We start from the raw sequence: 26,192 nt of genomic DNA on the forward strand, positions 1-26,192 counted from the left end.
AGTGTAAGTGAGTGGGTTGTTAGGAAACTGTTGGTAGTGTCCTCTCTGAAAGGCAGAACTCTAGAAATGAAAAATATCTTGGCTTCATGGCAAAATGTTTGAATATTATGCCACCCAGGCACAAACTGAACAGGACTTGCTGAGGGCCCTGAGCACTACTTCCACGATGTGTAATTTGGAATGCCACTGTAATGAAACTTTCCAAAGATATCCACAAATAATTAGCTTTTGGCATTGGTTATGCTTAAAGAAAAATCTGTGTAAGCTTTTAATTATACTGAGGGGCCAGTAAAAACCTTTTTCATTCCCTTGAAAGATAAAAGAAACATTGTTCCGTCTACCAACATTTTAGCCAAGGTTTAATTTCAATAATATCATCGATTTGATTGATAACAAATCATTACTGAACAGTTCCAATAGGTCTAAACTTGTCTTGATGTTAACGACTTATAATCACCTTTATGTTAGGTCTTAAAGCTTTATTATCCTTAAATATAACTAGTATAGTGGACCATTAAGCTCCAAAGAGATCTGAGACGATATTGATTGGGGTGGCAGCCAAAGTTTTAAGGTGCCTGAATTACTTTTTGTAACATCTTTACACTGAACGCGCATGTAATTTTTAAAATAATCATTAATTTTCCAGGGGAGCTCTCCTTTCCTAGGGCTTTTAAATTCGCATCATACACACAATCTCTCCCAACTAGTATAAATTTCCCTGCTAAATGTAAGTAGTTCAAGGCAGAAGCTTTCTTAAGGAGAGAGAAAAGGCTGTCAATGTGAAACTGCGCCTCGGTATCCCCTGCGTATCCAAGCCTGGCTTGCCTACCTGCGTGGGCTCTGCCAGGGTAGGCAGCCGGCTGCCGGGTCTGCACCACGGCCGCGGCCTGCCACGAAAGATGCAACTCGGTTCCGTCCTGTTCCGAAGGTACTCTTGACTTGGTGACCCATTTCAAGTGTTGGGCTGAGGCCACTGCACGCAAAGGGAATTTTCTGTCCCCAGCTCCAGCTGGAGCCCCCACCCATCCTGTCATTCGGACGTCTCTGCGGGCCACTCGTGCGTCCTGAGACTGGGGCATCGGAGAGGGTCTCAGCTGCGGGTGCGCCGCCCCCGCCCTCCCGGAACGCCTGTCTCGAAAGCCCCGCTGGCAGCGTGGACGCCGCGCCTTGGGGTCTGATTTTCTCTCCCCCCATTTCCCCCCGGGACCCTGCCTGCCCGGCTAACCGGCCCCAAGTTGCAGAATAGCTCAGATGCTTGTCATATTTGCGGTCGCGCGACTCAGCGGGCTGTGCGCGCGCGGCTCTCGCCGCCGCCTTTGTCACTAGCGGCTCCGTCATTTGCATGAGTGGTGTGAGGGGATTCTTGGTGGTTAGTTGTGGTCCCCTGGCCGGAGTGTCTCTTTTCTTCTCCCCTGCTCCTTAAGCCTTCCCTTAAGAGAAAATCAAGGGCGCGCCGGCTGGGAAGGGAGCCGTGGGCGGCGCTGCCACCCGGCGTCTCGCGTGCTCCGCCTGCCCCTTCCTGCTCCTGGGGCGGCCGGGGCCCCGCTAGGCATTTATCGCGCCTCCCGGGACCTCCGGGGGAGGGGGCGGGGCCCGGCAAGAGGCGGGGCGGGCCGAGGGGCGGGGCCTGCTGAGCCCAGGGCCCGGAGCTCGCGGGAGGCTCGCTGGCCGCACGTCACTCCTGCACAGCGAGTGCTGGAGCACTAGCTGCCGCTAGCTCGGTCAGGGCGCCCCCTCCGCCCGCCTCCCGCTTCCTCCTCCGCTGCCTGCCGCCGCCGCCTCCTCCTCCTCCACCATTGTATAATGCTCCGAGCGCGCAGGCAGAGGACGGCGGAGTCTTAGCTTCGGTCTCGCCTCCAGCCCGCTCCTCGGAGCCACCCTCGGGCCCCCGGAGCGGGGGATTCCGCATGGAGCGGGAGTAGCTTGAGGAGTGGGCAGAAACCCCTCCTGATGTGTTAGTTCCCAGGTGGAGCTGCATGTGGTAAGTTCTCCCGGCGCCGGGTTGGAGGGGATTCTTGGATGCGCTGGGCTCCCGGTGGGTGGGGGCGGCGTTGGGACCTCGCCAGGGCCGGCTGAGCCGGGAGGGCGGAGGAGGGGCCCGGGCGGCCGCGGGGGTCGCGGGCGCCTCGGCGAGAGGGACCTGGGCTGGAGCAGGTACCGGGAGGAGCGCTCCCTCCGGCTGCTTCCCGGCCCCGCTCCCTTGGACCCCCGGGCCAGCGCCGGGGACCCCCAGCGTTCGCGGGCAGATCTGCTGGGGGAAGGGCAGGGGACGGGCAGTCACGGACCGGGGTCAGGAGGGGGTCGGGAGCTAACCAGAGCCCAGCGGCGGGGCGGAGGGAGCTTGGAGCTGTCGCTTTTACAGCTGGAATATGTGTGCGTGTTGTGGCGGTTGTGTTGTTGTGAACGTGCGAGACTTTTTTTTTTTTTAAGGCTCGTATTGCTGGCGCGAAGGCTGCTTCACTTTTGAGTTCTGTGGCCGGGTTTGCATCCAACTTGCTTTAGTGTGTTTCTGTTAGTTTCCCTGTGTTTTAGCTTAAAAACATACCTCTCCACCCTCTTTTCGCCCGTGCCCAAGTGAATTGATTTTGAATGTGTATGTATGTTAAACTTGATGTCTCATTGGTTTTTAAGTTAGAAATCTACAAGTCATCTTGGTCGTGACCGCCTATGACTGAAAGGGAGGGGGCTGAGGGGAGCCAGCTGTCCCAAGCCCTGGACTTTGTACCATTAAGACAGGGTGCTGTCAGAGGGCCACTGCATCGAGAGAAAGATCATAAATTGTTTTTTTTCCCCCTTGGCCACGAGTTACCTTACTTTTAGCAGAAGTAATAGTAATAGATTGAGATAGGAGTAGCGTTCTGTGTTTATCCTTAAATTTCTCAAAAAGATTAGATATAATTTGTTTTAGAATAACTTTTAGCTTTCAAGCTGGTTAATTTCAGGATGTTTCAGGAGGTGGAAAGTAAGTTTTTACAGGCACTGAGTGAGGAAGGACATTCAGCAGGGCGAGACATCCAGCTTCAAACTATACCAGTTTTAATTGTAATCAAGTTGGGCAGCCTCATTTGGTCTTAAGGAAGACAGTATGTTTTCAAGCTTTGTTCATGAAATATACTGTTTGATTTCCCAATATATGTTAAGAAATGTCCATAATGTGTGTAAAGAGCCTAGAAGTTGTAGTAGCCAATAGGATCCCTGAGACCTTAAGTGTTCAAAGTAGCCTTTTATAATTAGGGACTAGTCTCTGACAAGAGTGAAGTGGGCTCTTGGCTCCACTCAACCCCTGGAGGACAGTCCACCTGATTGCCTCTGGGTTGTTTTGCTGATGGGAGGTGGGGGATAGTTGTTCAGCTACTCAGAAGGCGTGTCTCACCCCTAGAACTCCTCCCAGTCCTCCCCCTTTTTATAGCAGTCTATTCTGATTTGAGTGTAGTAGGGTGTGCTCTGAGGATGAAAATACCCATCCTAAGATCCCAGCTTCTGGCACGAGCAAGAAGAGCTTGTTCATGCATCTCCGCTTTCCTGTTCATTTTAGCAGTTTCTTCGTGGAAAAACAACAAAAAGAGAGATAAACGTTAGAAATTTTCCTTTAGCTTTATTGATTTACTTAGAAATATCATATGTTAATGTAAAGTTGTCTATGTTGTTCATCAGGTTTGGAACCCTTTAAAATAATTTTTATTTCTTTCCTCCCCCCTAATTAAAATGTGCTTAACCATGTTGCTGTCAGGTGAGAAATCTTATGAAATGGATTTGACAGCCTTTCTTTTTTTTAAACATTCAGCTCTGTTCCTGGCGTTATTACAATAGGTGGGAGAGAAGACTCACATTTTATAATACCAACCAAGTGTACGACACGAGTGTCCTAGGGAACAGTTTTATTGTCAGACGAGTGTCACAGCTTCTTAGGTAACAGCTGCTCCGGCCTGTTTCCCTTAAAAAAATTAGAAAGGGATATTAACTCAGATTTAGAAAACCTTTAGACTTCTATTTGCTGAATTGTCCCCTTGAAAGCTTTTTTATTTAATTGAGAAGCTGAAATATAAATTTTACCCAGTTGCCATGCACTGAATTATTAATAATGAGATAGTTAGTGTATATTTTGATATTTTAAAACTCACTCAAATTTGTGTAGCAGCTGATAGCTTTTGGCATATGCTATTTTAAACAGTGTTCCAATGACAGAATAAAAGTTACAACGCTACTTAGAAAGGCGCACACACACAAAGCAGATAAAAAACATATAAGGGGAGGTTGAAGATATATACATACATACAGACATACAAATACATAAAGATTTTTTTCTGTCAAAAGTTAAACTGACAGAAAATAATAAATAAAAATAAAAGCATACTTCAAATTATCAGTAGCAAATTGTACTAAAAGTTTGCCCTTGGTCAAAATATTTTACACTTTAGCTATTAAGAAAGATAAAAGTTATGACAGAAACCCTTAGAGGTTTCTTTTGCTGTGGTTCCTTGTTAGAGGACACTAGTAAAAGCATGCAGCTTTATTTTATATTTTGTTTATATCAAAAAAAAAAACAAGACGACTTTGTCAATATTACAACAGAGATTTTTAAAATGTATAGATAAATATGGTATTTAGGAGTGTGAACTTTAATTCACTTGTAGAATTTTTTTAGATTTTGTTGCTATAGAAATTTCATCCTTACTGTTACAGCCTATCCTATAGGAGATAGCTGTGGTTGCAGTAGTTTCTTGCCAAAGGAGAGAGGGAGAGGGGGCAGAGAGACAAGAGAGAGGTGTCTCTGATTGCTGAGTGCAAAGATCAGGTGTATGCTCAAGGCACCAGAGGGCAAGCTCCAATTTTAAGTGAAAATGGCCTCGAAATAAGGGTAACACCTACTTTCATAGGTCTTTCCATTAATCAACACTGACCAGCAGAACACGAACGTCAAAAAATGCAGTGGCCACTGCATATGCACAGATCATATATTTTCTACTGACTGTTAATAATTATTCCTTAAACAATTGACCGAAACCCCCAAGCTAGGACTCCTGCTTAAGAAATGTGTGGATATTTAATTTAGTTTCAGTATTCTTGAAGGAAAGAGCAACTAACCAAAGTTAGCGTATTTTTTAAACGAAATTATTGTCTCCAGTGGCCAGTGCGGTTGGTGTTAAAGGCAAACTTGTGCCCTCCGTGCAGATGCTGGGAAACCCTGTGAGCAGCGCTGTCCCCTGGAGCGCCCGTCACTCATTGTGTGGAGCGGTGTCTTTCTCCATGAGCACTGTGTGGCAGTTCATTCTTTGTATGAATCTGTGAATGGCATATGTCAGGCCAATAAGACGACATTCCTATTCTGGGTAATAAATAGACGCCTTGTTTTTTTTTTTTTTTTTTTTTTTTTTTTCCTTGAAGATCATGAGACAAACAAAACATGCTTGGCTGTCTAAAAATTTTCTTTGAAATACAAATAAAAATTTCAAAATAAAAACATCGCAATATCTTTGAAAACATATGATTCCTAATAGGACAAAACAGATGCTTATCATTTAAACAAGCGCCACATACAGACAATGAAAACTCCCTTTTGGAAGGAAATTCTGCTGTCTTTGTGGTCTGAGGGCTCCTGAAGCTGGAAAGCCTCCTTCGTCTCCTCTCAAGATCTCCCGTCCCTCCTCTCTCAACTTAATGGGGAATCCCTGCCAGGATTCACTGAAGCAAACCCCACAATTTGATGTATCTATCTTAGCAACCTGGGAACACAGAAGCTGTATTCCGCACCAACTGCAGCTTTCAGTTCAGAATGGAGTCGGCATCTGCTCTCTTGTCTGGCCTCCTCTTACACTTGCACGCCGTGTGTCCAGAGCTGGCCCTGCCCCTGAGCAGGGACGGCAGAGGAGGGCTGAGTGTGCCCGCTCGGCGCCGCCCCGTGTGGAGTGAGCAATGCGGATGCGCGGGGTGGGGGCTGGAGGGAGGAGAGTGGAGGACAGCTCTGGAGCCGACCGTGCAGCTGCTACAGCAGGTCTGACTAGTTTTAGGTGCCCAAAGGCAGCTTTGTTTCTCTAGTAACTCCAGGTAGCAGCAAACCTCAGCTCTTAAAACGAATTCATGTCTGAATTACTATCTTTCTGTCCCTTTGCAAAAACCTGTAGCTTTGCAGAGTTGCTATTTAATTCTAAGCTTTTTTTCCTTTAAAAACCTTCATAGGTGGTTAACTGAAAGCAAGACGCTAAACCAGGCATTTTTGTGCTTCTAAGGAGTTTCATGTAGAATAGTGAAGGGGAAGGAATTCTGGCTCTTCAGGACACACACACACACACACACACACACACACACTCACTCACTCGTGTTTCTAGCTGTCTGTGTGAACCTGTTGAACAAAAGTAAAAAGTATTAACTTGATCATGCCATGGTAAGAAAATTAAATAATGAAGCGTTACTTGCTGCAGATCAACCTTTAGCCCCTTGCTCTGCTCTCCTGGCTGACTGCTTATCATTCCACGCCAGCCACAGCTCCCGGGCTTCAGGCAGGCCTGCTGGAGTACCCCACCCTGGTGTTTAGAAGTGTTGAGTTAAACTCAGGGAATCTGAAAGTCCCAAGGTCATCTCTGCACCAGAACAGGTTTGCATAAAATTCTAGCCACACCAATGAGATAACGAGGTGGTGACTGTTTTAATCTGATCCTCCCTTAGTGGTTACCCATTTTACAATAATACATGATACAGATTTGCTTTTCAGATTTCTTTCCTTTTTTGAGGAGGGAATCTCCATGTATGTGTGTACTTCTCTGTCTTCTCTGCTGTCGTAGAAAACCCACCTGGCAGAGGAACTTGAGCACAGTGCGTGGTCTGTAGCTGATGAAGAAATTTTTGCGCTGCCTCTGTGCTTGTCACAAACCTGGTGATGGTCTTTTCTGAACAGTTTTTTAAACAGACTGCTTTTTAAAATATTTTTATTATGGCCGGAAATATAAAATAAAATAGATTTTACCTGGTGTTGGTTGTTAGCTGTCTAACAGTAAGTAGTTGGTTAACAAATTCAAAGCGTGGATTCCTCAAGTGGCACCTGCCTTCTTGCTTCTGAAGCCCCTAAAGATAGGCAGGATGTTCAGGGGTGGCAGTGGGGTGGGTGGGAGGCAGGTCTCCTTAAAGGTCCTTGAAGATCATAGAAGTTCAAGTTCTGACAGGTAGTTTCCTTAGAAAATAAATATTTATTACATTCAGTGTGGTGCTCTGATTAATTTTATTGTATTTGACTAAATGACTTTGTGTAAATAAAGTTCTGTGGGTCATTAATTATCAATACCCAGAAGTCCTTGGGAAGAAATACCTGTTATCTCAAAATAGCCCCAAAGTAATTTTTTTTTAAGATTTATTTTTTATTGATTGATTGATTGATTGATTGATTGCTATGTTGGGTCTTCGTTTCTGTGCTAGGGCTTTCTCTAGTTGCGGCAAGCGGGGGCCACTCTTCATCGAGGTGCGCGGGCCTCTCACTATCGTGGCCTCTCTTGTTGCGGAGCACAGGCTCCAGACGCGCAGGCTCAGTAGTTGTGGCTCACGGGCCTAGTTGCACCGCGGCATGTGGGATCTTCCCAGACCAGGGCTCGAACCCGTGTCCCCTGCATTGGCAGGCAGATTCTCAACCACTGCGCCACCAGGGAAGCCCAAGTAATTATTTTAAAAAATGAATGGCTGCCATCTTTACTAAGTATCATTCACTGCCCTCAAGCATAGTTTGTATCCTCATTTCCGTTTTCTACTTTGTGAATTATTCAAGTATATGATATAAAGTTTAAATTGTCTTTGTAAAACCTTATCAGGAGCCTGCCTAATTCTTAGAATTAACTGAAGTAAACATTCTGAATATGTATGTTGCTTATATGAAACAGATATTTACATAGTAGAATAGTTATCGCCTCCCCTTTACACGCATCTCTAAGTATATGTCTTTTATCATGTACCTAAAATTTTTATACCCATATGTCCTATTGTAAAAATGTGATCGTTTTCTTTTAAGGAACCCAGATTTAGACCATACAGTACAGTGTTTAGATTTACTCAGTGAGTAAATAAGTAAATAAAGAATATTTATCTGGTTTTCTTCTTTAGATTGCATGTGGAAGTTAAAAGATGAAATATATTCTGTATTTGTGAGGAATATAAAGCATGTCTTCTTTTAAGTGATTTTTCAATTTGAAAACAAAGAAGATTAAAAACTAATAATAACCTGTAAGAAACACTTTCATAAAAACACTTCCCGATGTAGCATACTTAGTTTTTGTTAGTTTTTATTCAGTGGCAAGTTAGTTGGCTAACAAAACCTAGACGGTAATCTTTTGCTTTAATTAAGATGCAATTTTATTTTTCACAGATTTGTTCTAGCAAATTATATTTACCTGTTTTAGCATGACTGTTTTATGTATCTGAAAGCGCTCTTTAAAACAACAACAACAAAAAACCAAAACACTGCCACATACTTTTGGCAAAGCATTTGTTTCTACCCTTAGCTTTTTCCCCCTGACCTTGTTTATTAAGGGTCTCTAGTGTGAGGGGAAAAACAAGGTATCTTTGGGGAAAAGATGGTTCAGGAGGGTTGACACCGGAATCCCGTCCAAGCAATTATAAGTACTGGGGAAAAAAATATTTTCATTATACATGGGAATGGGGGTGGGGTGAGGCTGGCTAGCCTTTACTGGCACATCATCTTAAGGGAAAGAAATTAAAATCTAAGAATTCCTTCCCTTAATGATAACGAGGCTTTAGATTCAGCATGCTAAAGATGTGTTCCTGACACCAAACTAGTGTGGTAATAGCATCATAATTTTAATGACTACAATAATATTTATAAATATAACATTATAATAGTTCATGTTTGCCAAGTTTCATATGGAAGGATTGGTGGTAATAGTTCATGTCTTATGAACACTATTATTGAACATACAATATCATAGAACTTCAACTTGTAATTGGAATAGGAAGAATTCCAGCAAGTTATACAATCAACTTGCTTCATTATCTCTTTAAGGTTACCTGAGTTACATTTTACGATTAAATGGCTCCTCCCCAATATTCTTTACGAAGTTTTCCCAAATAACTGCCTGAAGCCATTTCTGTTCAGTGTGGAGGTAATTTCCTGTTATTAAGAAGCAATAGGATTATTGAAGGCTTTTCTATCCTAGTAAAATTCCTACTGCTAACCTTGAGACTCTCTGTGTGGTTGGGAGATCACCTTAGGACGCCCCCACTGGAAATTCTGAACTGCTGGCTTCTCCCAGTCCACATCTTATCACTCGGGTTGTATGTTTGTTGTTGTGTGTTTGTTCTCACTTCAGGAGTCCTCCATGGATCTTTTTAACCATGGTTTTTGAAACATCAGTGTTACTTATATACAGACAACAACCTTTTTTACATGTAGTATTTCCAGATTCTGAACCATAGCATAAAATAATTTAGTTTGGTCTTTGCAGGGCTCTTGGCTTGCTTAGCAGTGTCCTATGGAGACCTGAATTTGGGAACAATCTTGGAAATATGTATACTTTGAGAGATCTCTAGTTAGAAATTGCAGTGAATAACCAGACTTCAGGCGTGCCTGTTGCTCTGCTGCGCCCCCTCGTGGTTAGATGTGATATGCTCTTTCAAAGCTTAAGAGGAGTCTCCACTTGTGCTGGGCGTGCTTGTTTACATAGAGCATTTATAGCTTTCTTCTATGTAAAATAACCTATCAAGTTAATATAATAGTTCTCGCTAAGGGTGTAAATAGTTTATTGTGCTTATTTGATTTTTTAATTTGTAGAATTTTAAAAATATGTATTGGTGTTGTGTGTGTGTGTGTTTTACCTTTTTCTTATGGAAAATTCCCAACACACTCAAAAGTAAAGAGAAGAGTACAATGCATCCCTTGTGCTTATCACCCGGCTTCAACAGTTATCAACATTTTGTCAGTTTTGTTTCATCTTCACGGCCGTTTTCTTCTAGAACATTTTAAAGCAAATTCCAGGCATCGTATCATGTTATGTTTTTGTTAAACTTAAGTTTAGAAACTGTATAATTCGGCTCAATCTTTTACTTTAGGTGTGCAGTGCTTTTAGCCAGAATTGTTAGGTAAAATAAGAGAACTGTTGGCATTCTCAGTATCTTTGGAAGAGGTGACTGGTGTCCCTAGCTTCCTAAGAGTTAGGTTTAAAACCTAAAATTCCCAGCTGGCGGAGGAACCAGTAAGACAGGATATTAGAAACATTTTCTAGTACTTAACAGTTACATTCTAAAAAGCCCATGTTTCTTTCCAGATGTTTATTAACAAGGCCGTAATTTATTCCAAAGAAATATTCACTTGAAACACTCTCTCCCAGAATTTGCCTACTAAATGAAGTTAGTTGTCAACATTTTTAAACGTCCTTTTCTTTTTCCGAGAGAAAATATGATGTTTGACAAACCAGCAGCGTCAGAAACCGTCTTCAATTCAATAGAAGTGTGTAAAAATCCTGAGAGGGAAAGCTAGAGTTTCTTAAAATGTAGACTTGAGGAAGACATCCCCAAGCAGTAAAAGTTGTTGTTTTAATTGACTTCGAGGTTGCCTTCCTGGCTTAATTTCTGTTTGTCTCCCAGGCTTTAAGACGCTGTCAAGAAAGCAAGGAGGATTGTTCGCGGCGGTCCGGGTCCAAGTGCAGAGCCTGATCGCGGCTACGCGGCCGTGCAGTGCCTGCGGCCGAGCCCGAGTCCCCCGCGCCGCCCGGAGAGCCCGGGGAGGCGCCGCGGCAAACAGTGGTGTCGGGTTACAGCTTCGGAGCCGCGCCGAGCGCGCCTAACTGGCTTGATCTAGTGACTGGCTTCATAATTACATTGCTGATTTGTTAGGGAAGGCTTTGTCTTACTTACCAATTAGCATGGATGTTACTGCAGGGACCTCATCCTGGATGAGCTTGGGTTTAAAAAAAAAAAAAAAAAAAAAAAAAGCTTCCCCGTTCCGGGCAGCTTTAGGTGTTCAGTTACTCACCCTTGTCTTCTGGGAGTCCTCACCCTGTCTGTAAACACGCAGAGGCTTTCTCCCTGTTGGAATTTTTTTGTTTGTTTATTTTATTTTATTTATCTTTGGCTGCGTTGGGTCTTCGTTGCTGTAGTTGCGGCGAGTGGAGGCTACTCTTGGTTGCGGTGCGTGTGCTTCTCATTGCGGTGGCTTCTCTTGTTGCGGAGCACGGGCTCTAGGCGCGCGGGCTTCAGTACTTGTGGCACACGGGCTTAGTTGCTCAGTGGCATGTGGGATCTTCACGGACCAGGGCTCGAACCCGTGTCCCCCTGCATTGGCAGGTGGATTCTCAAACACTGCGCCAGCAGGGAAGCCCTCCCTTTTGGAATTTTGCCCGTGTTTCTGCCATTCCCTAAGGCCAGAGGCAATCACTTTGGGGTCTGCAGGAGTGCTGACCCACAGCGCCTCCTGGAGGCTCACCACCCCGGTTTTGGGGGAACTGCACCGGCCACAGCGCATGACACACCCCCGCTGGGAGATCCTTGCAGGCTGACCCCCCTTTCTGTCACCTCTCTCCCCGATCTGCCAGCACCACCACCTAGCATGTCCCTTCAGGGTGGCCCTTCTGTTCTCCTGGTGGGTTCTGTTGTTACTTGGGGGAGGAGGGGTGTTCAAAGCATAGGTGTTATCAGATTTCTGAGTCCTGGGTGTTTTTTTTGTTTGTTTGTTTTTTGGGGTGTTTTTTAAGGTGTAATATTTTAACAGTGTGGAAAGTTGTCTAAGCAAACCTGGCTTCTCCCCGTAGAAGGGGGATGGGGCCTCTCCTTCCTTCCTGGGAGCTGCTGTGTGACTGTCTGACAGAAGAGCCTTTTCCCAGAGTTCGCCCACAGCTGGTGGAAGGTGTCCTGGTTAGGAGCAGAGGCTCTCCATTTGGACCACCTCAGAAGCAGGATCCAGAGCGCATTGTAAGGCAGGTGTATGGGGTGAGGAGAGGAGAGATGAGAAAGGTTCTGTTTCAGAAGTTGTCTTACCAGCATTTCTGGCCAGCCTCTCTTCTGCTCTTGGAAGACTGTTGCACACTCAGTACTTTTGCCAGGGGCACTCCTTTCTTCTTCCACTGCCCCCAAAAGAAACTGAAAGAATGTGTGTGTTTCCACTTACAGGACTTTGGGTTTGGTGGCTCAGGATGTCAGAGTGAGGAAATAGCCTCTGCTAGCCTGTTTGAAGACACTCGTCACATATCTTGTCTTAGCTTCTTTTTTCTTCAAATTGGCTAGATCCATGAGGAAAAGTCATCATTCTGAATCATTGGCATTACCATAAATGCCTCGCTTTTATGATTTTTAGTGTCAGCATGGGCACTTCTGGACTGCTCAGCAAGCAGTAATCACACCAGTGGCCACACAGGATGGTGTAGTTCAGGAGATTAGGGACCCTCTGGATTAGGAGCCTTTCACTTGAGAGATGTTAACTTAGTGACACAGGCATAAGTGTGCAGACCAGTGACTCATCCCAAAGCAGGCACCAGGGTCTTCACCCTGGTGAGGACGTAGAACGAGACCAGTTCTCTGGGAGCCAAGGGCCCCACTAGTAACTACCCTTCCCCGACAGCAGACACCAGGGCTGAGTTCTGCCTCGTTAACTGACTGTTGAGACAGTATGTCACTTAATCATGAAGCCTGCTACACTCAAAAACCCTGGATTTCTAGTTGTCGCTTACTATTCCAAAAGGAAATTGGAACAAGCTTTTGAAAATGTACACAAAGTACAAACCATCCGGCCTTGAGGTGTTTTGGAGTAATGTCTTTTGGGATCTCCCCTGTCTGCCCCACCTCTGTGTGTGGACCAGCGTCCCTCTGCCTGGATGGATGAGCTGAGCTGGGAGCCATTTCCACTCCCTCCCCGGCCGCTTGCCTCCGCTCTCAGCTGCCTCTTTGATCATGTGGTCGGTCATACCTTCCCCAATCATTTCCTCCCTTCAGAAATTGGAACTAAGCTATCAATTTTGACCTTCTTTTAAATGCCTTTTGTAGCATTAATTCCCTTGGATACTGAGTAGGATGAGGTGGAGGGTTTTCCTTCTATCTGGGGTGATCACTATTTGGGGGGATGAATTGAGTTAAAGCATAATGCAGTCTTTTGCATCTTTTTTTGACCCGCAGCGAGTCAGAAAGACAGCCCTAGTGGTGCGCAGAGGAGGGTTCCCAGTTTGGGCCTCTCACAAGCCCGAGCAGTGATGCTGCCCGCAGGGGCCACACAGCCCCCTCCGTGCACCTGTCAATCAGCGGCCACCAGGCTCTGGGCCTCTAGGGAGCACTAGTGGCCACAGAGGGCTGCAGGTTAAAGCAGTGGATTTTGTTGTTGTTAGTGGGGATGACAGAAGTGGTGGTTTGCAAAAGTAGATTTAATATTCTTCATTTAAAAATCATAACATTTATTTTGACAGTTCAAATAACATTAAAGGAGAGTGATTTAAAAAAATTTTCCAAGACATAGCTTTTAAACAATTGAAAAACATTGAGTTTAAAAGAAGTTTTTTGATTGCTTGTGGGTTTTTTTTTAATGTTTGCATTTTTTTCCCATAATGCCTTAAAAAATATAAAAGCTATGAAATGCTCCCTTTTAAAACATAGGTACTATTCCAGTTTCTCTTTGGACGTTGGGCATAAGGCCTCACTGCCATTCACTCTGTGATCACAGCAAGAAGAATCTAGGCCCCAGTGAGCAGGTGGGATCTGATATATCTATCTGAGAAGCTGAGCTTTATCATTAAAATTGAGCTGAAGACATCTTAATTCTGCATGTAGTCTTTCTTTTTTAATGTCAGTTGCCATCACAGAAACGCTGCTCATTCTTTTTTTCCTTACCTGCTTAGGCACAAGTAGGGAAGCCCTTTAGACTCAAGTTTAACTGAGTAAAGATATTCTCAGGCTTACATATGAAATAGCCAGATGGGGAAAAAAGGAAGTCATAGTTCTCAAAATGAGGTCCGCAGACCAGCATCACCTGGGAACTTGATGGAAATGCACATCTTGGGCCTCCACACCAGACAGACTGAATGAGAATCTGGGATAGTGTGTGTGTGTGGGGGCAGCATTCTGTGTTAACTAGCCCCCTCGGTGAGTCTGATGCTCACCCAAGTTTGAGAACTAAAGATCGAGAGAGGCATCCCTGCCCACCCGCTGTGCCTCGGGTACTGACAAATCTCCTTACCCAGGGCCTGCCCTGTACAGCTGTGCCCTCTGAGATTCGTTCAACCTTCCCCTGTGTCATACCCTCCCTCCCATGCCAAGTTTACAGTCAGAGCCAAAGACACACATCTCTGTCTTTGTTTTACAGTCCTTCTCTGGCTGTCCCTCAGTGTCTTTTCTCATTCTTTCCATTTACTATTTATCCAGTGACTATTTCTGGAGCATCTTCTGTGTATCAGGGACTGCCCTAACCTGAGGACACAGAGACGAACGGAACAGTCTGAAACCCTCAGAGGGCTTACCGTCTGGGGTGGGAAACCGACATTGAAAGACAATCCTGCCTTAAACAGAAACCTCAGATCCTATCCCCAGAAGTCCCCTGGTCACCTCAGTCTGTACTCATCTCTCAGACTCCTTGCTGTGAGAGTCATTCAGAATCTGGAATTGCAGACTCCCCAATAGGTAATATCTTCTCCTGTTTCTCTGGTTCTTTCTCTTCTGAGGTATCTCCCAGTGACATGTTACTTTTGATTATCTGCCCAAGCGGATTGTAGCTTTTGAGGGCAGGGTCCTTCCTAATGAAAGCGGCACAACTGAAAGCCAGGTTTAGTATCTGGAGATTTTTATTCACTATTAAACTTCCTGGAAAACTCCGGCAGAGAAGTGTTCATTTGTATTGCTACCCTTGAGTTTTGGTCTCTATTTTCAAAACTTAGATTGCTGCAGTTACTACTTGCCAAAATTTACGTTAAGCAAATCAGAATGCTAGGAGTTTGTTTCTAACAAGCTTATTGGGGAGGGAGGGTGTTTTATCTGGAACCTTATATTAAGAGCCAGTGAATATTCAATAGAAGAGTGGCTGTGGTTAGTTTTAGGCCCCTCTGGGTGGGCAGGAAAGGAAGGGAGCACCCACCTCACTCCCCCATGTGGGGATCTCTAACCAGCCCTGAAGCTCAGGGCCCCTTCTGGGCCTTTGACTGAAAGATTGGGTAGAAGACATGAGCTTTGGGCCTGGGTCTTCTCAAGCCAAGGGAGGAGGCAAAGTGGGGCGCCAAGCCTCGGGGTGGCCTGGAAAACCGACTTATCACAGGCCCCCTTTGGTGAACTACAGGCTGCCACCCAAGTGTCCAGGTCCACCGCCAAGGGGCCTCTCGGGCAGGGACAGCAGACACCCCCTTCCTTCTTGTTAGCTTGAAGCCCCTAATGAGCTCCAGCCACTGCTCCATCCTCAGGCTGCAGCCAAGTGAGCCCTTTTAAAACGTCTCGTGCCTCTCCAATGGCCAGAAGAGCTATTGCTGTTGTCTTAGCGCGCCCGAGAAGGCTTCAGGCAGCCTGGCCCTCGGGTTCTTGCGAAGCTTGTCTTTTCTTTGAATTGTGTCTGCTCCAAGGTGTGGCATTCACACAGCACCGAGTGAGGGTCCTTCTCACCGCCCTCCCACTTCCAGGAGCTGGAGGCCTCTTCTGAACGTGGGCAGGCGGGACTCTCAACAGTACGTTAAGCAAACTTTGGGAAAACTTTAATTTTTTACAAATTTTAAATTAAAAAAAATTTTTTTAACATTAACGTTCTAAGTAGGAATGTGGATTAGATTTTACTATGTTGTTTTTCACTCCTTACTGTAAAAATGTAGATAGACTTCAGATTACAAGTCAGGATTGTGTGCATTTTGCAATCTTACTGGGTGTGTAGAGCAGTCTTGCCTCATAAAATGAAATAGAAAAATGAAGGCAAACCTGCTTTGAGCCATACTCTATCATGAGTCCTTATTTACACATTTGAGAAACATCCAAGATTCAATTCGTCTTGCCTATTCCCGCTCACGGATTTTGCTTACACGGGCCCTCCTCTGTCCCCTTCCAGAGAGCATTTTACGAATGTCTTAACAGGCTTTCCTTAAATCATTAAGATTATCACACAGCTATGACCAGCTAGATCATTCTAATTGGAAATTAGGCGCTTCTCATGTTGAAATCTCTCTGAAAAGTATCTCCATAGATCTCCCTCAGCAATGGAAATTCTGCTAAATGCCTATAGTACCACGTGCTTTTTAAATATTTAAGTTCTGTGTGCTCGGTGATTATTTCTAGAGAAGTATGAGTTATTGAAAAAGTCCTGTTGTTTTTTCCTGGCAACAAGTTTTTAAAAGACAGCTCTGCATGAATGACTAAAAGAAAGGAAAAGTCTACGTTGTCTTTTCTAAGTGTTACTTCTCCAGAAAACCAGTAAAAATTTAAAGTGGCGACGAGCTTACTAATTTGTTTTGAGGTGTGTATTTGGTTTACATTTTGGGACAGTGCTTCTCAAACTTTTTGTGATGAAAGACCATCTTGTTTGTGTTTTCCTCCTTATAGACTGATACTTTAGTAAAACATGATAAAAATAATTACTAGAGAAATGAAATAAGAGTACAAAGATGTAAAAATAGAAGCCTCGTTTTAAAAAATTGTATTTACAGAGATATAATTACTCTGTAAATCTGCTATAAAAGTTTCTAAACAATACAGTATCTCTACTTACCTCATCATGAACTAGTAAGAGTTTACAGACTGGTTCCATCTATGGACCACACTTTGAGAAACACTGTTTTAGAGTGTGTGTGTGTGTGTGTGTGCACTTGTGTACTCTGGCACACGTTTGGATGTATTGGGTACATTTAAATTATAGCATATAATGTAGATTATATAACAGCTTTATATGATAATTAAATGCATTTGGTGAGCTCTTTGGTAAAAATGGAGTTTTTCTCGAAGTGACATTAAATGCTTAAATTGTAAACAAATACAAATGGCATATATGTGAATACAGTTATCTGTTTCAAAACACAGTTGTCCAGTAATACTTCTAATGCATAAAGTAGAAAGTGTTTTGTAATGTGAAATGAAGTCACCTCCTCTCTGATTCACACTCAAGTTTACATGGGCACAGATACTTCAGATAGGAAATGTTCTGTGCAAAGTGTATATACAAATGAGACTTTTAGCACTGAACAGTAGGAAATGTTTCTGTCATGTGAAGCATTAGATAAGGGAGTTGTTACTATCATACCTTCCTTGCCTCAGAGAACAGTTAATTATGGGACTGGTCTTTGGTCCTAGTGATAGACAGCCATTTTCTTAATGTTTACAAAGTGAGGGCAAGTGTTTCCTGCAAGCAACTCCACATTCTTTATGAGTGTTAACAAATTCTCAAGCTGATTCTGACTTGATGGCTTGCAGCTGTCTTCGTCCTTCCCTCCTGGAGACTGAGGCACGTGAAGGCGGTCACCCGGAGTGGGACTTGTGCGCCAGGCTCTGTGTCCACCTGCATGTCTGTCTGCCTGCAGGGGCAGCGTGACCTTCTTTCACAAAGCCTTGGGAGGAAGTTCTGGGAAGTTTTATTATGGTTAGCCTGATTCCTTTAGGATGAGACTCCTAATTGAAAATGATAATGGTGTGTCCGCGAAGATGTTCAGCCCCTTGAAGACCAGGCTTTATTCCTGTGCAGGACTACCCACTTTCTGGCAGAGTGCCCAAAACAGCGTAGATGCGGGATGAGTTAAAGGATTGAAGGAGGCCATTCAGTAAAAGGCAAGTCGCCTTTAGAAGAAAAACTGGATAACTACAAAGCACTTTCTTGTATGTGACGATATCAGAAAGAGTGAGCGGCCTTGAGAAGAGCATTTACACGTGCCTGTGGGTAAGTGGTGTAGAGGGGATAGGGAGCAAGCATGGGCCTGGCTTGATTAGAAGCATGTCTGCTGGTCTGAACAACGGCGTAAGGACAGCTTTCTTGATTCATTGGTTGGAAAGTGAGGTCTCTGAGTCAAAGGCTGGTGGACTTGTGATTGCTGTTTAGCTGGTAGAAGTTCTGAGACGAAGGACCACTCTCCTGAAGGCACAGACAGCTGAGGGTGTCTTCACTCAGGCCAGAGCACACAAGCAGACCTCCGAGCCTGTGCGTGTCAGGCGAGGTAGGCAGGAATTAAAATCCAACCCATTCCCCAATGCTCAAGGTCTGAGATAGGGAGATCATTGTTTCTTTGAAATCCCGGCTGGAATCACAGTAGGTATTGTTTTAAGAAATGTGTCGAGTACCCAAACAGCAATGCTTATAATCAGAGCAAATTTCTTTTAAATTAGTCCAGTTGCACTCAGGCATGGCTGCATGTGATGAAATTGAGCCACGGGAAAACTCGGGCTGGGCAATCCACCTTCCTCCACTTGATTCTAGACGGAAAAGCAGTGGCAGCTCAATCACTGTGGTCATTTAACACAGTCCATGCCCTTCGCCACATGTCACCAAACAGGCAGAAAGGCTCTATGTGTGATGAGGAAGGAAACGGCGTTTTGAAAGCACACGCAGTTCTACCAAAAATTGTACATATTCCCTTTTCTCCAACTGGGTTCTTTTCATCGTTCTAGGTGTGTTCAAGCTGTAATCTATGATACCTTTACCTGTTTAGGTCATAGTATTGTCAGTGTTTTCTTGGGCTTTAAAAATAGATCTGTTTGGGGGAGGGAAGTTGAACCTGCATGGTAACGCCATAGGCATGTGAACGCAAGCCCACGAGCACAAAGTCAAAATCATGGTTTCCATGGTAACGTTTAACTTGTCTGTGTTGTACACATTTCTCAAGAAATACATTCAACAGACTACCCAGTGATAAAAATTGCTCCACCGGCACACAAAGGTAGATTTCCCAACGATTCCTCTGTTGTAACCAACCCTGGGCAGGGAACTCAAGTCCAAGCCCTGACCTCTGAATCCGCGTCTTTTTTTACAGTGGAAATTCTTTTTTGTGGGATTGATTCCATCTCCTTCCTTTCTCCTTGGCAGATATATGTTGGGGAAAGGAGGAAAACGGAAGTTTGACGAGCATGAAGATGGGCTGGAAGGCAAAATTGTGTCCCCCTCCGACGGTCCGTCCAAGGTGTCTTACACCTTACAGCGCCAGACTATCTTCAACATTTCCCTTATGAAACTCTACAACCACAGGCCCCTCACAGAGCCCAGCTTGCAAAAGACCGTGCTCATCAACAACATGTTGAGGCGGATCCAGGAGGAGCTGAAGCAGGAGGGCAGCCTGAGGCCCGCGTTCCCCGCCTCCTCGCCGCCCGCCGACCCGCTGGGCTCCAGCTACCGGGAGGCGCCGCCTGCCTTCAGCCACCCCGCGCCCGCGCCCTGCGAGCTGGGCGGCGCTGCGCCCCTGGAGGCCTGCCTCACCCCCGCCTCACTGCTCGAGGACGACCAGGACACGTTTTGCACTTCCCCGGCTGCGCAGCCTGCGGCCCCCGCCAGACTCACACCTCCTGCCCTCCCGCCGGAAAAGGACAGCTTCTCCTCCGCCCTGGACGAGATCGAGGAGCTCTGTCCCACATCTACCTCCACGGAGGCCGCGGAGGCCACCACCGACGACCCGAAAGGGGACTCCGGCGGGCCCGGCGCGCACAGACCCGAGGGGCTCCAGGACGGCCGGCCCGACGACCCGAAACTGATGGACTCCCTGCCCGGCAACTTTGAGATCACCACGTCCACGGGCTTCCTGACAGACTTGACCCTGGACGACATCCTGTTTGCCGACATTGACACGTCCATGTACGACTTTGACCCCTGCACGTCCGCGTCGGGGACATCCTCAAAAATGTCCCCCGTGTCGGCCGACGACCTCCTCAAGACGCTGGCCCCCTACAGCAGCCAGCCCGTCGCCCCGAGCCAGCCTTTCAAGATGGACCTCACGGAGCTGGACCACATCATGGAGGTGCTGGTCGGGTCCTGAGCCCCGGGGCCCGTCGCCTGCACCCCGCACCCCGACAGCTCTCCGCACTGTGCATGTACCCTTGCTTGCCTTTTTCTGAGAAAAAGAACATTCTACAAAAGGATCACACTAGTTTTTGCTTTGAGCAGAGTTGGAGTGCCTTCATCCAAGTATGACCACTTTTAATATGCTTTTTTTGAGTGGTTCCTCAGAGACCTAGTCCCCAGGAATAGGAAAGAATACATTTGAAGACAATGTCGCTATGTGGAATGACAAAAATAAACAGTTCAAGTGAAGCACAAGGAATAAGTTGGAAAAGCTGTAAATTGCATGTGCATATTTGTCTATTTTTTCTATAAGTTTTATTGCAAGAGGTAAAAAAAGAAAATATATATATATATTATTTAGATAATCTCAGTACCTTTTCCGGCATTTTCGCCCTGTATAGGTTGACTTGGCAATTCAGCCTTTTTAGAGGCATTAACTACTCCTCGTAAGTGTTGCATTTACATGGCTGTTTAGAAACTGCTGCCCAAATTTATTTTATATTTTTGTACAGATTCCGCAGTTTATGATATTGTTTTTCTAAAAACAAATGCTGTTTATACATATGAGATAGCTATTTTGATAGGATTTGCTCACATAGTTCCTGCAAACTTCAGATGTACAAGTTGCACTTGTACTTTTATAGAGTTGTAATGTTTTATATGTGTTTGGTGCAAAGAGAAAATTGGATCAAATCAATCCGCAGTTGATGTCCCCAGATGCGCACACACACACACACACACACACACACACACACACACAGCGCTTTAAGAAGGGCCAGGAGATATCACACCCAGATTTCACAAGCACCGACCCCCTGGCATGAACACCCGCCAGCACTGTGACTTCCAAAGCCAGAGCCACGTCTGCTCATCAAACTTGCATTAAGCAGTTGGCGGGAGGTGGCCATGGAGCTCGGGGTTTAAGTGATGGTTCTCTTTAGCTCTCTCTCTGGAGGGGAAGGCTACCAAGTACTCATTGTATTTATGCCAAGTCTGTGCTTTTAATTGTTTTTATTTTTTTAAACAAAACCCCAGATCTTTCCCTTTTGGGCATAATTTTTATGAAGACCTGAAATTTTACACACGAACAAAATTTTATGAAAAGCAACCGACCTCTTCATGGAACTAAACCCTGTTGCGACGCTTAGGGCTCGTCAGGAAGGAACTCTCCCCCAGAAGGCATCCATCATGTCGCTCTGTTGTCTTTTCCTGCTTCCCTTCCTTAGAGCTTTCTTTCCCTCTGTTGCTAAGTGCTGAAAATGGCATCTTCACGATCACCTCAGTGAGCCCAGCTCTCCTCGGCCCAGCCTAGGATGCACTCTTGTAACACGCATGGCTCCTGAACCTGGAGTTGGTCCCATTACGTCACGGCCTCCGATCTGGATGCTTTCTTAAATCAACTGCTCTAACTACACTTTACAAGGCTGTTTTACCCAAATACACAGATAGGACTTTCTATGCATGTTCCCCTCCTCCCCCATTGCCATCCTCTCTCTGCCAGGAGAACTTGAGAACTAGCTTTTTATTCCTAGCGGTGTACATTTAATTTTAAAACGTTTGCAATGTATCATGCTTGTTGCCGTAATTATTAATGGCCTTTCCGTTTCAGTTTTTTCTTTCTTCCAATGGTACTTTAGCTGGTTACAACCTATATTGTTGAAATGCAGGTGGCTTCTTTAGGAATAACTTTTATATTTATTTAAGAATTTTTAAATTATGGGATTTGTGTTGTTGTTGTTGTCTTTGTTGTCGGTCATTTGTCAATATTCAGTCACCAATTCTGCTCACTTCTTGCCATGGATAAAATTGAGTCTTTCTGGCCAATTAAAAAAGACAGCTTTATAAAATGGCACTTTAAACAAGCCATAGATAGTTTTATTTTTATAATACACATGGCAAAGCAAATACATTTTGATGAAGGAACTGCTCATCTAAGCAAAAGATTCATGTATGATATGATTAAATCTTTCTACGTTCTGATTTACTCCCCACCCCCGCCAACTTGAATGTGTTTTTAAAGGCTAATTATCAACTCAGACGAGCAGTGAGAAACCGATCAAACTGCACTGTTCTCCAGCAAGCACCCTCCACCGGACACCTCTTACTACTGCAGATGTGTCATTCCCTTTGATAGGACCAGGGACCATGTAGTTAAGGTGAGGGTTGTTGTAGATGCTTCCGGTGTCACCGTGCCTGTCCGTTTGAAGGGCTTCCTTTTCCTGTAGAGAACAAGTCCGCCCAGACTCCATGCTTCTGCTAACTCAAGGACCCGGCAGACTCTCCACATGCCGCCCGCATACACATACGTGTACATGCACAATAGTGTTGATTATTCCGGACAATAACAGGGTAAGGCGGCTGATTTGCCATTGTTAAAAACTGATTGATAGTAACTTAGAACAACTGTACTTCGGTTGGATTAGCAAATCGTGTGTTTAAACAAATCCCATATGTTGGGCAGCAGTTCAAATAAGCACAGCGAAGTGTTGCCCACACGTGGTTCTCTGACTCTCCCGCATTTGTAAGGCTGGGCTTCAGGATCAAAAACAAAAACCCCCAACAGCAGCACGCAAATGCTTTTTAATTCTCTGGACACCCTCACCGTAAATTCTTGATATTCAAGGTCTAATGAGGAAGACGTGGGGAATTAGTGGCCCTTTTTCAAAAGAACAAAACCATCAAGTGTTCCAGTTATCTTTGTGTCTTATTTTTACAAAGTGATGTCCTGACAGGGAAGAACGTGAGCCTGTGTGTGATCTCCAAGTCCCAGTTTGAGTGTGGGACGTGCTTCCAGATGCCACCCGGCAGCAGTGCCTTCCCGTTTCTAAAGGACATCCTGTGGCATTCAGAGTCAGGCAGGCAGTTTGAGGTGCCTTTACGAGAGAGACAGAGAGACATGCTGGCTGGGGCTGGGAGAGGACAATTATTGACAGTGATGTGCAATGAAGTGACAAGATGAGAGCAGAATAATAAGAGCTTTGAATTTGAAGTGATTTTTTTTCATAAGTTATTTATTCCTTTTTTTCTGTGTAAATATATTTATTTTACTGTGGCGCTCTAACAACATCTGGATCGTAACATGTGCAGAATGTATGTAGGAATTTATTCTCCTGTAGGAATGTCAATCTGTATTAAAAGGGGGTCCGAGCCAGACCCCTGGGTCTTCTCATCGTATGCACAGTCGACGTTCATTTTTACTCTCTCCTCTAATATGGGTCGATTTGAAATATGCAAAAGGTATGGATGAGGAATGTTTTAATACCTCCAAATTTTTAAGAAAATCAAGCATCAAAGGGTTGATATTTTTTAAAGTTTTTTTAGTCGCACTTTCTCTCTTTATGACAGAAGGGGCAGCCACACCGACGCCCTCGCTCACACCAAAGGGTGAGAACTAGCCAGAGCCGCCTCCACCGGAGTGTCTTTCTCAATTGTGCTGTTTATTGCCATAGCCCCTTGGAGTGTCCCAGCTGCCCTGAGATCGATCAAGGAAATTTCTTAAATAAATAAACTCCAAAGAGCCAAAGTGTCAACTTACGGATCATTTTTAAAGCTTAAATTTATTAACCACCTTTGTGGTAAACAATGAATTATGAATCGGCAGGGCAGCCTTCTCAAATGACAGGTGCAAAAAAAAAAAAAAAAAAAAAAAGAGAGAGAGAGAGAGACTCTACTTTGTGCAGCGATTGTTATTCTCTGTATGAATTGTCTTAATTTCAAAATCTTGCTGTTACAAATTGGACCTTTATATGCTTTCTGAAAATAATTGAAAAGAGCATATTTAACCTGTTTCGGCTGGAAGTGGTTAACTTCCAGTAACTGCCAATGGCAGTGAGGTGTGTGCGTCCTGCTTCTGTACAGTTGTTTTCAGGGCTTCTAAGAATGAGTCTAAATGGTTCTTGAAAATTAGCCAGGATCAAATGCTATTGCAAACAAAGCCAATAAAAATTTTGGACGTCTTTTGGGGATAACAAGTTTGGAAGGGAAGTTGGTCCATACGAGCAAACAACCAAGATTTGGAAAAGATGTACATAGTGACATGTTTGGTGCATGGTTTTTGAGGAGGGCTTTTGTCAAACAGGAGGTGTAACCTTTCCCCCACAGACCTGAGAGCTGTGCCTTTTCTATGCAATATTACTAGACGTTACATCGGAACCCAGATGGTTGTATTCACATGTAGGTTTGGGCTGTAATCTAAACAATTGGACAGATTAAATGTACATGGAAATGAGCAGTCTTACTTTTGTAGTTTTATATTATACAATAAACAGTTAAAAGATGAGAGAGGCGTGTTTGCAGTTTCCTTCTGCCCGGAGCACAACCAGCTCATGTGTCACCGTCTGCCCGCGTCAGGGAACGGTCTGCTCGCGGCTTGTGCTGGAGTTGGTGCTGTCACCCTCTCCCTGTCTCTCGGTTCTCCCCCTGCCTCTTGGGCCCTTCTCGAGCCTCCTCCCCCAACTCTCACTAAACATTGGGGGTTTTTTTCCAGCTCTTTGCTGAGCCTCCACTCCTGCTTGCTTTCCCGAGGGTTCCTAATCCACTCAGGACTCTGAAAACGTATTTCCAGCTCCTACCTCTCTCCCAGGCTCTGGACTTGGTATCTGCCAAGCTTTGCCATCTCACACTTAGTGGGTCTAAACCAGCCTCGTTCCCCCCCACGGGGCTGGTCCTTCCCCTTTGGGCCTCTCTTTGGCCTCATCACCCTTCTCCCAGGTGTGATTCCGCCGCCTCCTTTCCGAACTTACTACAGCTTCCCCAGCTCAGACCCTCTTCCCCCCTCGCCTCCAGTTATTGCATCTGCTTTCTATCTGCTCTTCACTGCCACCTGCTTGCTTCTCTAACATCCTTGTTGCCCCCCACTGGTATTCCACAGCACCGGAGGTTCACGAATTAGTTGCACATCCTCCAGCAGCCCGCCCCCCATTCCCACAGTCCGGCTCCCCACCCCTCCCACCATCTTCCACAGGGTCGTGGAGGAGATCCTGTGGAGTCTCCCTGACAGCGGGGCCGTCTCTGAGGGCATCGTGTGATCTAGCCTCACCTGCTCCAGGCAGTTCTGGGCCACGAGACTAGCTGGTGAGGGAATGGGGCTGGAAAATGAGGTTACTCGGGTGGGTCTCAATCCAATGAGTAGTGTCCTTATAAAAAAAAAAGGGGGGGCTTCCCTGGTGGCGCAGTGGTTGAGAGTCTGCCTGCCAATGCAGGGGACACGGGTTCGAGCCCTGGTCTGGGAAGATCCCACATGCCGCGGAGCAACTGGGCCCATGAACCACAACTACTGAGCCTGCGCGTCTGGAGCTTGTGCTCCACAACAAGAGAGGCCGCGACGGTGAGAGGCCCGCGCACCACGATGAAGAGTGGCCCCCGCTCGCCGCAACTAGAGAAAGCCCTCGCACAGAAACGAAGACCCAACACAGCCATAAATAAATAAATAAAAATTAAAAAAAAAAAAAAAAGGTTGGGGGTAGATTTTGACACATACAAGCACAGAGAACACCATGTGAAGATGAAGGCAGAGATCAGGGTAATATGTCTACACGCCAAGGAACACCAGAGACTGCCGGCAAACCACCAGAAGCTGGGGGAGCAGCATGAACAGATTTCTTCCTCACAGCCCTCAGAAGGCACCAACCCTGCTGACACCTCTGTTTCCGACTTTTGGCCTCCAGAACAATCGATTTCTATAGCTTAAGTCGCTCTGTGGTACTTTGTTACGGCAGCCCTAGCAGACTAACACGGGGGAGAACAGGCTGAGCTCAGTCCAGACATCCCGATGGAGATGCTCATTAGGCCGCTAGAAATAAGAGGCTGTTGCTCAGTGGAGAGGTTTGTCTCTGGAATATGAGCATCTGCTATTAATTACAGATAGAGCTTTGGCGACTCGTTCAATCTCTCTGTGCTTGTGAGGACGAGATAAAGTCATGGCTCCTAAATCTCTTTGAAAATGTTGACGGTGCAATAAAAGCACAAGCTGTGGAGGTTATCTCTCCTCACATGCCTCCAACTGCACCTAGTGCATAGTAGGCACTCAAAACATTTGTTTAATTAAAAAAAACCAAACAAACCCTGTGGTTCCTCCTTCTCTACAGCAGGAGAGAAGCACAGAGTGTGGTCTTCCTTGTTTGGGTCCCAGGCCCACTCCCGTCCGGCCCTCTGGACGCCCCCATTGCCAGCACACTGCATGCCCTTGCTTGTGCCCCAGTTCTGCTTGTGGATATTCTACCCATCACTCCCAGGCCGAGCTCGAGTGTCTGTCCATGAAGGCTCCTCCTCTTCCGGAGGGCTC

At 45.4% G+C, this 26,192-nt stretch overlaps 1 protein-coding gene across 3 annotated transcripts in view; it reads left to right on the top strand.

The window, feature by feature from the left end:
• The window catches only part of SERTAD2 (SERTA domain containing 2), a 114,748-nt gene extending 90,560 nt beyond the window's left edge, over window positions 1-24,188 (top strand). For 2 of the 3 annotated variants that reach the window (XM_059943197.1, XM_059943198.1), the window contains exon 2: window positions 18,944-24,188. In XM_059943197.1, the coding sequence (XP_059799180.1) occupies window positions 18,948-19,883 (936 nt within the window). In that variant the 5' untranslated portion in view covers window positions 18,944-18,947 and the 3' untranslated portion in view covers window positions 19,884-24,188. Of the gene's footprint in view, window positions 1-1,692; window positions 1,982-18,943 lie in introns of those variants that run through there. The other variant, XM_059943195.1, reaches the window with a different exon arrangement.
• Window positions 24,189-26,192: the final 2,004 nt, after the last annotated feature.

Source organism: Balaenoptera ricei, chromosome 13 (assembly GCF_028023285.1).
Source record: "Balaenoptera ricei isolate mBalRic1 chromosome 13, mBalRic1.hap2, whole genome shotgun sequence".
Taxonomy (NCBI): domain Eukaryota; kingdom Metazoa; phylum Chordata; class Mammalia; order Artiodactyla; family Balaenopteridae; genus Balaenoptera; species Balaenoptera ricei.